The sequence below is a fragment of the Eleginops maclovinus genome, chromosome 14 (assembly GCF_036324505.1).
Source record: "Eleginops maclovinus isolate JMC-PN-2008 ecotype Puerto Natales chromosome 14, JC_Emac_rtc_rv5, whole genome shotgun sequence".
In the NCBI taxonomy this organism is placed as follows: domain Eukaryota; kingdom Metazoa; phylum Chordata; class Actinopteri; order Perciformes; family Eleginopidae; genus Eleginops; species Eleginops maclovinus.
In genome coordinates, this window is record NC_086362.1 from 13,889,442 (window position 1) to 13,906,043 (window position 16,602).

General features: G+C 42.0%; 1 protein-coding gene across 2 annotated transcripts in view; it reads left to right on the forward strand.

Moving 5' to 3' along the window:
• The window catches only part of ank2b (ankyrin 2b, neuronal), a 99,121-nt gene extending 82,568 nt beyond the window's left edge, over positions 1 to 16,553 (forward strand). Inside the window, exons 1-8 of one of the 2 annotated variants that reach the window (XM_063900402.1) lie at positions 4,651 to 7,655; positions 7,965 to 8,924; positions 10,152 to 10,244; positions 10,786 to 10,869; positions 10,991 to 11,155; positions 11,622 to 11,810; positions 11,923 to 12,014; positions 13,991 to 16,553. In XM_063900402.1, the coding sequence (XP_063756472.1) occupies positions 4,851 to 7,655; positions 7,965 to 8,924; positions 10,152 to 10,244; positions 10,786 to 10,869; positions 10,991 to 11,155; positions 11,622 to 11,810; positions 11,923 to 12,014; positions 13,991 to 14,216 (4,614 nt within the window). In that variant the 5' untranslated portion in view covers positions 4,651 to 4,850 and the 3' untranslated portion in view covers positions 14,217 to 16,553. Of the gene's footprint in view, positions 1 to 4,650; positions 7,656 to 7,964; positions 8,925 to 10,151; positions 10,245 to 10,785; positions 10,870 to 10,990; positions 11,156 to 11,621; positions 11,811 to 11,922; positions 12,015 to 13,990 lie in introns of those variants that run through there. The other variant, XM_063900401.1, reaches the window with a different exon arrangement.
• The last annotated feature ends 49 nt before the right edge of the window (positions 16,554 to 16,602 follow it).

The following is a 16,602-nucleotide window of genomic DNA, read 5'->3' on the forward strand; positions in this document are numbered from 1 at the left end:
TATCTGAGTTTGATGTTTGGGAAAGACCACTTTCACCAGATTCTGTGCCTGGCTACAGATCAATGTCTCCTCAGTCAGCAATGTTAGATATTAGAGCATCCTCTCCAGAAATATTAAGTGATTCTCTGTCCATTGATTCTCCAATACCACAATTTACACCATTTCTGCATCATGCTGTTATTATTGTTGATCATTCATCACCGCCAGAATCTGAATTGTCAGACACAGACTGTGAGGCCATGCCATTGCTTTCATATCTTGAGAATAGGCCTTTATCTCCTGATTCAAGTTGTTCTGTAAATGATTATGGGCCTAATCCTGTGTCTGACCTACCTCTTGTAAAAGACAAAACGATTGAAATGACACATGCTGAAATTGTAGTACAAGAGGCATGTGTTGAAAAGCAGTTTGAAACCAACAAAATGGTTAATCTAGAAAAGTCAAAATGTCAAGAAAGGTATTCAACCTTTATTTTGTCTGAACATAAAGAAACCAAAACTTCCAAGATAAAATCAGTTGTACCTGGTGGCAGTCAGTCAGACCAACACATTTGGAAACCCCCAGCAGCAGTTGAGCCCTTGTCAGGTATTAAAACTGAAAAATCTCATGTGTTGTGTGACACAGGATACTCAAAGGATGACATGTGCAATTCTGTAACTGGGATGAAAAAACCTGGTAGAAAGAAAAAATCTAAGAAATCAGGGAAAATAGAGGAACCTGTGCAAAATGTTACACAATATCAGGAAGAATCATCAGTGGTAACATGTGAAGAGGCGATAGGGTCTGTTAGATCTTTGTCCCCAGAAACAGCATCTGATAATCTAGCATCCTCATTGGCATTTAAAACTCAAGTTCCAGAAGGTCAGCAATTACCTGGAGTTTCTTTAGTTTCTGAACGCCAACTTGATATACCTTCATTCTTAACAGAAGATTCAGTGCCAGTGTTCAGTTTAACATATGAAGCAGAACTTTGGAAGCTCATCTCTCCAATACGTGACCCACAGTATGTAGGAGATACCTACACGAATAAAGTTGGAGTGGTTCAGTTTGCTAAATCAATGACAGAATCGTATCAGACAAAGTTAGATGCAACAGTTAAAGATGAAGTTTATGCTTTGCAATCAGAAAGTAACCAAAGACGACTGTCTCTGGATTCTGAAGCAGAATATAGACCCATGTCACCACAATCCCTGTTGGTGCTGGATACACTTAGACCAGACTCATCCCACTCAAAAATATCTGTAGATAGTCAGGAAGCCATAATGCCTGATTCCCCTGTTCCTCAGTACTTTGTTTCCTACTGTGGACCTTCTCACGCTTATCACAGATCAGTTTCAACAGAGTCAGTATTGTCAGATCTGGATCCTGAGACTGATGTTAGTATATCATATATTTTTCAGGACAGACCAGCATCTCCTGATTCAGTAACATCTATAAACATTTACAGGGCACTATCACCTGAGTCACCTGTTCCTGACTTTCAAATCTGGTTACCAGATTCAGTTGTAACGGATACATTGGATCGATCTTCATCACTTGTATCAACAACCTCTGATCTAGAAATTGCATCTCCACTATTATTTACAGAGGACAGACGCTCTTCCCCATGTTCCGTCGATGAAAACAGACCACTTTCACCCGAGTCACCTATTCCTGTGTTTGGACAGGGTTTATCAGAATGTGTTGCTCGGGCACCACTGTCAAGATCCTCCTCACCTGTTTCAGTTGGTTCAGATTTAGATTATGGGGCTCTGTCTCTGTCACAACTGTCCTCCGAATTGAGACCCTCCTCACCTGACTCAGTCGTTTCTGGATTTGACTGTGACTCACCGATACCAGAATTTACTACAGGGCTGACTGAATCAGTTTCAGTTATTGCTCATCAATCGCCTTCACCTGAGGCATTGGATTCTGATGTCGAATTTGCACAAACAAGTGTAGACATAGGTATTAGCGAGCAGAGACCTGACTCACCCGAATCAAAACTATTGGACACCACAGAGAGACCATTAGATGGTAGTTTTCAAACCTTACCTCTCAAGGCAATAAGTATACCAGTATATAGACTTGTTTATGATGCTGATCTTTGGAAGCTTATTTCTCAAATACATGATCCTCAATATGTTGGAGAGACTTTTTGCAGTAAAACTGGTGTTTTTGAATATGCTGGAATGAGAACGGAGTATGTCCCGGATGATTCAGCTGTGACACATGGAGAGTTAGAGGTTTGTATGACATTGAAAACTACAGATTCATCTGATGCAGATGTTCAACAAACAATGCAAACTACGATTGGGAGGGAGGAGAGCCCTGTTTTAAAATGCAGCCATTCATCACCAGGGTCTCTAATTACTGAATCAGTTGATTCCACGATTGAAGAAAATCAGTCAACTGAGGCTGATTCAACGTTGAGAGCGAGCAAGCTGGTAAGTCAACTAAGAGACCCTCATTACATAGGAGACACTTCGGTCAGCAAAGTTGAAGCATTTGAATATGAGAATATGAAAAAAGAATGTGTTTTCCTTGATTCAAAAGCAGAAGACACAGATAGGCCAATGTCCCCTGACCCTGAGTCAGAATATATATCCAAGGCTCCAAAGTTATCTAGTGTTACAAGATGTGATTTGCAGGAGCCAGGAATCTCTGTGAAAGAGTATAGAGCTGATACTGTAGATAAAACTGATTTTCCAGACTCATTAGAACTAGAGGTTCAAGAGAAACCAATGTCACCTGATTCCGAATCAGAATATAGGCCTTTCTCACCTGCATCACTAATGTTAATTTCAAATATCAGATCACCCTATTCTGAATCACCTGAGTCTCTGAATGAATTCACAGCTCTTTCACCCGACTCACCTCTTCCAGACTTTAGACAGGTATTGCAAGAGTCCCTACACACTTACATGCATTATAGATCCTCTTCACCTGAATCAGTGTTGTCAGATTTTGATGAGGACATTGAGATATCTTTCCCAATGGTCATAGAAGAACGATCTTCTCCTGAGTCCTTAGGGTCTCTGAGTAAATACAGAAGACTTTCTCCTGATTCTCCTGTACCTGACTTCAGACAGGGTTTGCCAGAGACTTATCCTGAGTTTAATGCATACAGGTCATTGTCACCGGAGTCAGAGGCTTCAGAAACAGAACATACTCCTTTAATTCCACAGATGTTTGATTTTGAGCAAAGAGCAGAATCCCCTCCATCAGGGATGTCTGACTCTGATCTGAGGTGTCTGTCTCCTGATTCTCCGGTCCCCCAGTACACTGCGAGTGCACCCACTATGTTGGGAGTAAGATATGGATCCACATCACCTGGTTCAGTATTTTCTGAGGAGGATTTGGAGAATGATTTGTGCATCCCCTGGCTTTTTGAGGACAGAGCAGCATCCCCTGGTTCTGCTTCATCCAAAGAGGAATTAAGAGCTCTTTCACCAGACTCACCCATACCTGAATTTACACAGGCACTACAACAGCCCATATCATATATGTATTCAAGATCTTCTTCACCTGAGTCAGTGTGGTCCAATGTTGATGAGGAAATTGAGTTAACTTTCCCATTGGCCATAGAAGACAGATCTTCTCCTGAGTCTTTAGCATCTTTGAGTGAGTTCAGAAGACTTTCTCCTGACTCTCCTGTACCTGACTTCAGACAGGCTTTGATAGCGACATATCCTGAGTTTAGTGTTTTCAGTTCATTGTCTCCTGGGTCATTATATTCAGATGAGGATTTAGAGACTGATTTGTGCATCCCTTGGCTTTTTGAGGACAGAGCAGAATCTCCTGGTTCAGCTGCATCCAAAGAGGAATTTAGATCAATTTCACCAGACTCACCAATTTTTGAATTCCCACAGGCACTGCCAGAGTCATCTTGGTCTCATATGGGTTCAAGGTCTGCTTCAACGGAGTCAGTGTTGTCCGATTTTGATGAGGACATTGAGATATCTTTCTCAATGGTCAGAGAAGACCAATCTTCTCCTGAGTCCTTAGGGTCTCTGAGTAAATACAGAAGACTCTCTCCTGATTCTCCTGTACCTGACTTCAGACAGGGTTTGCCAGAGACTTATCCTGAGTTTAATGCATACAGGTCATTGTCACCGGAGTCAGAGGCTTCAGAAACAGAACATACTCCTTTAATTCCACAGATGTTTGATTTTGAGCAAAGAGCAGAATCCCCTCCATCAGGGATGTCTGACTCTGATCTGAGGTGTCTGTCTCCTGATTCTCCGGTCCCCCAGTACACTGCGAGTGCACCCACTATGTTGGGAGTAAGATATGGATCCACATCACCTGGTTCAGTATTTTCTGAGGAGGATTTGGAGAATGATTTGTGCATCCCCTGGCTTTTTGAGGACAGAGCAGCATCCCCTGGTTCTGCTTCATCCAAAGAGGAATTAAGAGCTCTTTCACCAGACTCACCCATACCTGAATTTACACAGGCACTACAACAGCCCATACCATATATGTATTCAAGATCTTCTTCACCTGAGTCAGTGTGGTCCAATGTTGATGAGGAAATTGAGTTAACTTTCCCATTGGCCATAGAAGACAGATCTTCTCCTGAGTCTTTAGCATCTTTGAGTAAGTTCAGAAGACTTTCTCCTGACTCTCCTGTACCTGACTTCAGACAGGCTTTGATAGCGACATATCCTGAGTTTAGTGTTTTCAGTTCATTGTCTCCTGGGTCATTATATTCAGATGAGGATTTGGAGAATGATTTGTGCATCCCTTGGCTTTTTGAGGACAGAGCAGCATCCCCTGGTTCAGGTGCATCCAAAGAGGAATTAAGAGCTCTTTCACCAGACTCACCCATACCTGAATTTACACAGGCACTACAAGAGCCCATATCACATATGTATTCAAGGTCTTCTTCACATGAGTCAGTGTTATCTGTTTTCGACGAGGACATTGAGTTAACTTTCCCAATGGCTATAGAAGACAGAACTTCTCCTGAGTCTTTAGCATCTTTGAGTAAGTACAGAAGACTTTCTCCTGACTCTCCTGTACCTGACTTCAGACAGGCTTTGCTAGCAACATATCCTGAGTTTAATGCTTACAGGTCATTGTCACCATGGTCATTATGTTCAGATGAGGATTTAGAGACGGATTTGTCTATCCCTTGGCTTTTTGAGGACAGAGCAACATCTCCGGGTTCGTGTGCGTCTCCTTATGAACTAAGACCTCTTTCGCCAGACTCACCAATTCCTAAATTTACACGAACACTACCAGAGACCTCCATATCCCAAATGTATTCAAGGTCTTCTTCACCTGAGTCTGTTTTGTCAGATTTGGAAATAAAACTACCCTTCCCAACATTCTTGGAAAGCAGACCTTCATCTCCTGAATCTCAAGCGTCAGTCAGACTTTCACCTGATTCCCCTTTACCTGACTTTATACGACCAACGTTTGGATTACATGAACACTTCTGTGGAAGCGGGCCATCATCACCAGAGTCCATGTGTTCGGAAATAGAACATTTTGGTATAAGCCTAGGGTCCCTAGTTCATGACAATAGACTATCTTCACCTGGCTCAGGGGCATCTGGAGATCAATACCAGCCCCTCTCACCAGACTCCCCCTTACCTGAGTACAGACCAGCAATCTCTGAACGTGTTATTGTGAATGTTGGCTATAGATCATCCTCCCCTGAATCCACTGAATCAGATATTGAATATGCGTTGAGTGAGTTGTTGATGCCCATCAACTATAGTGTAGAGGATAGGCCAGATTCTCCTGAATCACAAGGATCAGAAGTACAAGATGATGAACCTCTATCATCTGAAACACAAATATCTGATTTTACAAAGACATTTGAAAATAAAATGATGACTGTGAGAGACATATCACCAACACAATGTTTAGGTTCAGATGATTTGTTACAAACGTGTCCAGCAGAGAGGTCAGCCTCTTTTGAATCACATAAGGGAGATACTGTTGTATCAACAACAATGGCACTTTTGTCACCTGAGACTTTGACACCTGAGTATACTCTCACCTATGATGCAGAACTGTGGAAGCTTATTTCTCAAGTGCATGATCCTCAGTATGTGGGAGAAACGTTCAGCAGTAGAACTGGGTTTATGCAATGTATTGGCAGCACGATAGAAAATGAGAGTGTTCCAGGTGATGAACAAGATAATAAAATAGAAGCTAAAAATGAGCATGACCTCACAGTAAATAATTCAGAGGGGACACATATATTTACTTCCTCAGCCACAGCTGGCTTTCTTTGCACTTCAAGTGCACAAGTCATATCAGAAATACCTCTTTCGAAATCGGACATACCTGTTTCAGAGTCCCTTCCACCAGTGATAGAACACATTTTGTCTTCAGGAGCAGCTCCATACAGACAGACTAAGTACACATTTGAAAAACCTTTCCCAGAGGTTCATACAGAGTCTGATGATGATTGGATACTTATATGTGCATCTGACTCAGAGGATGATGATTTACCTTATTCACCAGAATCCTTGATAAACTACAGACCCATTTCCCCTGATTCAGTCATGGAAGAGAGAGCATCATCACCAGAATCTGTAACATCAGTCAATGAGTTTAGACCCCTCTCACCAGATTCCCCCATACCTGAATTTACTATTTCAATGCCTGAATATGTATCGTTTCTACGATCAGCATCATGTTCACCTGAAACTTTAGCATCAGATATAGATTATGCGTCATTTGAAAATATGGAATTTCAGCTTGAAGAATGCAGGCAATCATCTCCTGACTACACACTCTCCGAGGATGAGAATGAGAGAGAACGACCGTTGTCGTCTCAGTCTTTGCCTGAATACAGGCCCATGTCACTTGAATCAGCTATGCAAATGGGCAAAAGAGCATCATCTCCTGAATCGATGCCTGAGTTTAATGAGAACAGATCCCTTTCTCCAGACTCACCCATTCCCCAGTTTACAGTGCCATTGGAGTACACCTTTACACATAGGTCATCATCACCTGAATCCATGGGTTCGGATTCAGAGTGCGAGCTTATGGTCACATCTTCAAGAGACCCTGAGACTGACAGACCACCCTCACGTGAATCCATGTCATCGTCCAATGAGTTCAGTCGACTTATTCCAGACTCACCTGTCCCTGATTTTATGAGAATATTGTCCTCTTATTTTATTGATGCTACCCTTGTAGATAGATCTTCCTCACCAGTGTCTTTTTCGTCAGACTCTGAGTTTGTTGCTCTACCTATTGATTGTTGGATTGATGATAGCCCAAGGCCACTGAGCCCTCAAACTGTTGACTCAGAGGATGAATTAGCTTTTTGCTGTGAGGATACTGAACCTTTGAGTCCTGTGACACATTGTGACACTTCATTAGCCAGTCAGTCTTTATCATTACCTCACAAAGTCCCAATGGCTGAGACATTATCACTAATTCCAACTAGTGAGACGAAATCTAAGGATGGAAATATCAATCCTGACCTGCAAAAAATGACTGGACCAGAGGTTTTGTCATACGAAAGGATACAGTGGGAATCAGAAGCTGAAAGTAACTCAACTTTACAAACCACGGTTTGTGAGGAAGACTTCCCAAAGGACTTTTCTGTGAAACCATCGACAGTTCAAGTTACACCAAGAGAGGGAAAGAAGATCCTACTCATCCATGCTGGAGAATTGAAGAAGAACAAGGCAGGCTCACAAAGGGTAAGACTGAGAGCATGACAATCACGCAAAGACTCACGTGTGTTTGGGATGGATTTCATTAACATGTGACCTCGATAAGGAAAATGACTGCCTTGACGGACTAACAAAATGGAGTGCAGTAAATACATCAAACATGTCCGGAATGTTTCAGGAATATTAAATTACTTATTGATTTCCATTTACTCTACTGAAGCTAAGCTCCCTTTAAATGTGCATGTCTTGGCTTCACAGTTATTGTTCAAAACCTCAGAATTAGGCTGTATGGAAAACAATCATGCTCATTTAGATTATGTTGATATTCACTTGCAGGCTCCTGCTCAGATACTAGAGGAACCACAGTCTCTCACAACTGATGAGGTGCAGAGCACACATGTGTCTGCTATAAAACTGACAGAAGACTCCAGGAAAATAGGTTTGGTGTTCGATGATGACAAGCCAATCAAATCCATCCCACTACAGCTACCTGAGCAGAACATACACACAACCCACAGATCTGTTACTCCAGTTCTACCTGCATCAGAGAATACATCGTGTTTTATGTCGGATAGATCCCTAAGGCCCTCAGGGTTTGAGCAGTCCAGTGAACTTTTTTCACCTATGTCCGGTCAGTTTTTGGTACCTCCAGATTATGAAGCAATATTTTCAGGACATCAAACCCTGAGAGTTTCTGAATCGAGCCAAGTTTTTTTTAATTATTTGAGTCCAGTATCTTCAGTGTTCGATGACTCAATTTCAGCTCATGGTGGGACTGAAGTCACCTCCAAGGGACACTTTGAAAATCCAGAAGACTTCGAGTTTTCCCCAGACTTTAATAGAGTCGTCTCAGAATTTGAGAAAACAGCCTCTGAATTTGAACATGAGCATTCAAAGGTCCTACCGAAAGAACTCAGGAAGGGATCGGCATCTCCACAGCACTCTGACTCAGATGGGGAATTCTTTGACTGCAAACAAGCCCTCTCTGACAACTCTGAACCAGAAGAAATGAAACTCAAACAGGAGATTGCCTATCGTATCTCTGAACCCCCGTCCCCAATGCCTGGGATTCGCTCTGATCTTGCCATGAAAGGCAGCCCTGAATACACTGCTCACTCTTTCCTTGGAGTGGAAGATTACAAGCGCTTCTCTTCTGGCAGTGAAAGTCTCAGTGAACTTGCTTATGATTCAGAGGGTTCACGGGAGTATCAAACAGAAGCATATCCCCCAGTGTGTGAGGAGCTCCCTTCCAGAGATCAGGCTGGGTATCACGATGATGATGACTTCCTGGGAAGGGTAAGGGGCTGAGCATGAGCACATGCTGCACTGGCTTTTTTCCTGCCTGGCCAGATTGGTTGGTGTTAAGCTGCATTCAAGACTGAGAAAATAAATAACACAAGTGTGGACTTTAATGAGGCTGACGATTGCTTTTGTGTGCACGAGTGCCTAAACGCAAGAAAATAACAGAATTGTGAAAACTATAATGAGTTTAGTATTTAGCATTGTGACATACCGTAGATGGCTGAAAAAGCCGTTGACATTGGTGGTGTGATTGGTTGCAGTTGTTAATTTTGAAGTCAGTATTGGCCACACTAACACATTTCTGTGTAGAACTTATTATATAACAGATTAGTCCTTATTCACCCTGCACCCGTTTGCATCCTTTGATTTCTGTTTGTTTTTTCCATCAGTGTGCGAAATACTATTTGGCAACCCAGGAGTGCTGCGGACAGTAATTAAAAGAAAGGGGGGGCAATGTGCCTTTAGGTTTACAAATGATTTTTCGATAAATCATTTCAACCATTTGTCGGACAAACACAGAAACGAAGCCGCTTCCCTCAATTATCTGTGATTCAATTCCGACTCGTTACCTGACCCTTAATCAGATATGATTGTAGCCAGGGCAGGACGAGCGGAAGCTGTGAGTTGAGGTTGATACTCTGAGATCATTTTCAAAATAGCAGCTGTCATGACATTTCTAAAACTATGTTGCATATTGTTTTGACTTGAGTCTAAACAACATGGGAAGGAGGAGCATACACAGCAAGTTTACATGCATTATTTTTCTACCTAAATTTCAATTATTATCTTCCTAAGTGTATCGTGTTACTGGCAGTGCATCCTATTTCAGTTGCAGTTTCTGAGCTGCTCATTATATACCAATATTTCAAAATGAAACATCCTTTAAAGTTTAATTCAACATCAAATAATTGTGATTTAGACAATTAGTGAGATTTTAGGTGTGAACTGGGACGGCCTGTATTTCGCACACTGGTTACCATCCTTGCACATTTATTTCGGTTGAACGTTTATATGACTGTGCCTTCTCTTCATCCCAAATCACTACTGTGTAAATACCTGTTTATTTCCTCATTACATTTGTAAGTCTCTGTGCCTTTTTGGCAAGCAAAAATTGAAGTGAGGTTCAGAGAGCAGAAGGAACAGCTGCCTGCTGTGTGCGGCTGTAGTACCATTGTGTGGACCTAATACTATGATCCATGCTGGTTGTGTGCGCTCTCCCAGGAGATAGCAGAGGAGCTAGGGTTGCTGTCTTCTGACAGCTCAGAGGAGGAGGTGCTGACCACCAGGGTGGTCCGACGCAGAGTTATCATTCAGGTAACCAGCATGATGCAGCTGCAGCCCTGTGCTCTGTTGTGCTGTGAAGAGGTGGTGGGGAGCAGAGATTTAGTGCACCTTGGTGTGTGGTTTTTTTGCTGGTCTTTTTTTGCAGGTTTAATCATATTACACACAACATCCTGTACATGCTCGACACTAAAGTAACATTAAGTAACATCTCAAAGCCTTTATTTGTGCATTTTTTCTTCATTTCAGCTGACTAACCTGCTCTAGTTCGATCATTGTCGCATCATTTGCTTTGCTTTGTGATAGAAATTAAAGTATTAAATGGGCCCTATTATGCTTTTGGGGTTTTTCCTTTCCTGTAGCGTGTTATATAAGTTTTTCGGCATGTAAATGGTTTGCAAAGGCTAAAATCCCAAAGTTCCCTTCAGAGGAAGTTTCACACTGCACTGCTTTTGACTTTGAATTTGTGGAGCTGCTGGGGATTTATATCATATATTTAGTACGTTCTCTAATCTGAATACCAAGTGTTTCCCCTCTTTGCATAACCATGTGTCTGTGTTTTGTGTTTCTACAGGCGGATGATCTCCCAGATATCCCCCCACAGACCGTCACAGAGGAGAAGTACACAGATGAGCATGGCAACATGGTGGTTAAAAAAGTAAGCTCAACATCAAAATAACCAGGAATTACGTTAGAATGGCCGTTATATTCATTGGCCTACTTGATAAATCATCCATTTGTTTTACAGCTAAATTAATCTCTTCTTGTTGGTCCACCAGATCACTCGGAAGGTTATCCGTAAATACGTGTCACCGGATGGCATGGAGACACAGGAAGTGACCATTGAGGGCTCTCACCAGGAGACGGTGCACATTGAGGAGGGAGACACTGTGTCCAGAGTGGTGAAAAGGACTGTGCTGCGCAGTGAGGGCGATCAGAGAGAGGTCAGTGCCCCTCCCAGCGGCTTTTCACATCATAGCACATCAGCACCAATCATCATCATGTGATTAATATTTTTACATTTGGTCATAAAGACAGTTCTTTTGCTGTGTTGAAATGGTTTTCAAATGCTCTTCTAACAAAGACAGAGCACTATGAAAAAACCTCCCACTTCCTGGATAAAAGTCAGCACAGATACACGTAAACTGCACCAATCAGAATGAATTGTGTGGCATGTCAACAGTCATCCGTTTAAAAATGATGGTCTACACAGACAGCTCGTTCTGCTCAGTAACCTTAGGATTTGGCATTTAATAATACTCAACCATGTCTCTCTTAAAATGATATCCAAGACACTGGTATTTTATCTTTATCTGGTCATTAAAGTATTGGATAGGAAGTGTTTTGCCCCCACCTCTACACAGAGCAGTTCATCAGGGGGAGTGTTGACATGGTATGGTCTCCTTGTAGTTGACCTTCTCAGAGCCCCTGGCCCTGGGCGCCGCCACATCATCAGAGTTCGAGGTGGAGCCAGTGAAAGGACGAAAGGTCAGCAAGGTTGTCAAGACGACGGTGGTGAGAGGCGAGAGGATGGAGAAGCAGACTGGAGACCCCTCTCTGGCTGCGGATCTCCCCTCAGCCAGGAAGGACTTTGAGAAGGTCAGTGTTCCAAAGATCTCTTAAAATGATTCCATTAGGAGGGGATATGTCAGATTTCCACAGTTTGTCTCTCCTTCCTCTCACCTCTCTCCCCCCTCCTCCCTCCCTCCAGGCATTGAGCTATGCTGGAGGCTTTGGGAAAGTGCTCCTGCCTCATGTAGTAGAGAGAGAAGTTGTGCAGGACGACGGTTCTGTGGTTAAAAGGTTGGACCGCATGGGAGTGTGTAGAAGCAGTTCACTCAGAGTCAGAGGAGAACATGAAGCATGGTGTGATTTCTCTTTTACCCTCACCTTCAGTGTTAGTCCAAACTTTGATTTCACCTTACCTTTACAGAGTAAATGAGAGGAAGCTAATATCTTTAACAGCACGGTTATTGTAGGTTTGGCCGTTACTGTTATTTAAATGGGCCAGAATATGCGTTTTGGGGTTCCCCTTTCCTGTCTTGTATTTTATATGTGTTTGTGCACGTACACAACCCCCCCTGCCTGAAACGGAATATGGAACACTTGCTAATATCGGCTAGTGCTGTAACACATTGTACGTGATAGTCCAAGGGCGTGACATCTCTAAATGGTGGACCAATCACAACAAAGATTCCAACCAGAGCAGACTGCGCTCTGGTTTCAGACAGTGGGTGAAATGCAGTATGAGAAAAATAAAGAGCTTTCTGAACATTAAAGCATGGAGACATGTCCCAGGAGAGACACTACATACTTATTAACCTATTAACAAAATGTGCTGTGTGTTGCTTTCAGCCAGTGTTGCCGGATACAGTTCAGCGTAATTGCTACTGGATGGCGCTAAACAGCAAACTACTCTAAAGTTTTGCTTTATGGTTTTTCATTACATGTGACAACTAATAGCTCCTGGTTAGACGGATCAGTCCTTCTTTATGTTGTTTTATTATTCACTTTACATTATGCCTTGACTTTTCATCACATTTTTAATATAATTTAGTTAAATGTGTGTATATCCTACCTGTCTGCTCATGAGTCATTGACTCCCTTATAAAATGTATTTAGTGTTGTTGCGGCTTCACCATCTACTGACAAATAGCTGGGATATCTTTGTTAAGTGAACCTAGGAATTAAGAACTCAGGCTGGAGTAGATTTGAAGGATTCAAAAGTGGACAAAGTTTAACAGTGTTGGGATGTGACATTGGGAACAGACGTCAATTAAATAAATCCTTTTATGTTTAAGTGCATAAACAAACTGTCATTCAGAAAAAAACACGTGTTATTCGGTATTCCATAAAATAAAGGTAGTTAAGAAGGAAAAAGTCATTTTCACCGGCCGAGTCAGCATTAATTTTATAACAACATTTTCCAAGAGTTTATTTCTAGAGATCTGCCAAAGCAGGTTCAAGTTCAAAGTTTTATTGGTCACATGTTTGCAAAAAGAACATTTTACATACAGTGAAATTAAAAGGGGGCCATCATTCTGTGTCACTGTGCAAATTACTGGAACCTGAATAAATAATAATAGTTAAAAACAGACATTCCTTAAAGAGGTAATGCTATAAAAAAAAAATGGTCAAATAAGAAAAGGTGTCAGTAAATATAGGTTAAAATGTAGAAAAGTGGCTAAAAATGTGTGCGGGTATTATGCAAAGTGCAAAAGTGCCAGTTATAGTCCAACAGAGCTGCCAATTACGTAACTCTCCCTTCCCTTTTTGCAGGATTTGATGTACAGTAAGTGGCATCATGAAAAAGCAACGTCATTGGGGATAAGTAGAAATAAAGGATGATATGCCAATTTCCAAAAGAAAATGGTTAAAATTAGCGATATTAATAAACAAATCATAATAATATGCCCATTTATAAAGTCTAGTTTACAGTTTTATGTGGATTTTTATATTTCCTTCAAGCAGTAATCATGCATTTCAATTGTCTCTAACTTATATATGTGTAAACCCTGCACATTATATCTAAAAGCTCTAAATCCTTATCAAAAGACATGTATTCATATTTATACAGGCCTTGATCTGATATGTGAATTAATGGAAACCTCTGGCACTACTCTTTGCACTTCCTGGTTGGATGCCAACTGCATTTCGTTGTTCAATGAATGAATTTGAATCTAATCGAATGTGATTAACGCGTGATGTATTTATTTAACATTAGACCAATATTTATTGAAATGTAAAGCCTGTAAACATCTTCCTTTTTGTTCCTGCAGAAGCGAGATGCGTAAGTCGCGAACCCAGAAGAGGACTGTGGTGAGGGATTCCCAGGGGAAGCACGTGCACCTCGAGCGCCACGACGACCCCCCCGACGCCCTGCAGCCCGACGCCCTGCAGCTGCACCTGCACCGCCTGCTGCAACGCTACTGTGAGGACGACCAGGAGGAGGAGGAGGAAGAGGAGGAGGAGGAGGAGGAAGAGGAAGAGGAGTGGTTTGAATAGCAGCTGCCTCTGCTGATCTTCTCCCTGCATCTTCCAACGAAGCCTTTGGTGGCTCCGCCCCCTCAGATCCAGATGTTCTATCCCTCCTCGCTGTCCTCTGATCTCTGGATTATAGCTCTCCTTCTCTTTGTTGAATAATGGAACAGTATTTTGTGATTCAACGCTCGTCCTTCCCTCACATCGTGTTTCATTTGTGACCAAAGATGGCACCCTTCATTCTTGTCGGACTTGTGTGTGTTTCCCTTCGGGCTGCGGGGGTTTGACTCCGGTCCGACCCGCCACAGGTGGATCAAAGTCAAGGAGGGGCATCTCAGACGTTTTGGCCTCACGCACAGCCCTCTTCTTGAAGAACTCTTGTAAACATATGTACATAGAGGAGAAAACCATGCTTGAACTTAGGGGGGTGGGGGGGGGGGAATCTAAATGCATTTAATACATTAGCCCACCCAAACCTGCTGTATGCACCGACTCAGTGGGAGAATGCCACCGGACAGATGAGATTAATGTCAGAGAATAGATTGGGTGTGAATGTGTGTGTCACCCTGCGGCTGTGTGAACACACCTGTGTCTTCCCATCATGCATCTTTTTGTGTCTGTCTTTGTGTACGTGTTTGATCTGTCACAGAGCTGCTGTGTGGGAATTCAGTGTGTGTACTGAGAGAAAGTAGAGATTTGCTGAAGCAGATGGAGCACTTACCCCTCCCATCGTCTGTGTGTCACCCTCCACCTTCCCATGCTGCTCCTCGACCCCTCATTCTGATCATATGATGTCCTCCATTAAGGACAGGCTGTAAGGACAAGGCTGGGTTTATGTTTTATTCTTGTCAACAGCTCTCATGCAGAGCCCCCACCCACGGTCCCCTCCTCTGTGCTGTAGCGCTCCATTTGTGTCAAAAGTAGGTTAAAGTTAAAGTTAAAGGACATTTTCAAAGCCGGGTTAAAGTATGACTTTTAGGACTCTGCCAGTAAAAGCAATGTAATAGTTTAATTTTGAGAGGATTCATGAAGTTTCAAACTGCCCAAAGGGAAAGACATTTTCAGGACAAACTTGACTTTGACTATTTTATTCTGTCCACAACTTTTCAGCTGGCAACATGTCACACAGGAAAAACATTTTGAAATGATAGCCAGAGCATGGTTTGAAGAGTAATCATTAGTGATTTTATAAATTACAGTTTTTCTTTTTATCATGATTTTATTTGTCAGCTAGTCATTGCTGCTGCTAACACTTTTTTTTATTGTCGCTCAGTGATGATGCAAATCCATCAGTGTGTGTCAGGCACATTTCTCCCAAAAACAGGCTTCAATATTTCTGCAAATTTTGAGTCGTTTTCATTATAATATTATTCAATAATAAAGCAAATACACTCTCATCACATTTAACGACATTCTTTGGTTCCTGATTTTCCCAGTAATTATTTCAAATCTCCTGCTATCCAGAGGGACTACAGCTGATCAGCTGTTTGATGAATGTACACAGTTTTTTAATAATGAAACTATCTTGTATATTTGTGAGACATTTTTAAATATTCAATGTGTTGAAGAGCCAAGAGACAGAGACAGGACATATTCAGAGAGGGACGTATTGTTGGTTGAGGTCTTTTCATGGGGTTTGTTGACAATAATACTAACAACAGCAGGCTTATTCCTGATGTTTTTAGCCTCACCGAACATAAACATGCGTTTCTTAATCTGCTTTTTTTGGTCTGACTTTTTGGTGTTCTCACTGCTATCAACTTCGAGTTACTCCACTGACTTCACTCATCGTACTTCCTTATTTATTTATTGCATTTGTGATCCCTGTAAACTCCAGCAGCTGAAGCTGAGAGTGGTGTGTGTGTGTGTGTGTGTGTGTGAGAGTGTGTGTGTGTGTGTGTGTGTGTGTGTGTGTGTGTGTGTGTGTGTGTGTGTGTGTGTGGGTGTATGTGTTTGTGGGTGTGTTTGAATGTGTTCTAAAGCTAAAAGTAAAGACAAATGACAATTTGTTTTGCCGTGGTAGACAAACAGGATTTGATTTGAAGCTGTTTGACTCGTGTACAGGCTGGTGACGTGTGTTTGGTGTTTATCTACAGCTGAGACTTTATCGATGTAACAATACGATCCTCACGTGCGTTACTCTGTGTGACCCAATGGGAGAATAAAAGAAATGTCAAAAAGAGACCATTGATTTGATAAATGAGCATCTTGTTTCCATGGTGAAAAGAATATATACAGTACATTCAAATATCTATGCGGGCATGTATGACTTCAAATAATTACTAAAAACCTGAAACGCTAACAAGGCATAGCAGCTGCAGTGTGTACATGGCAGACCAATAAATATGTACATCCGTCAAATGTGAAGTGCTGTCCTTCTTTCTGACGCCGCAGAGAGGAGACACGCCCC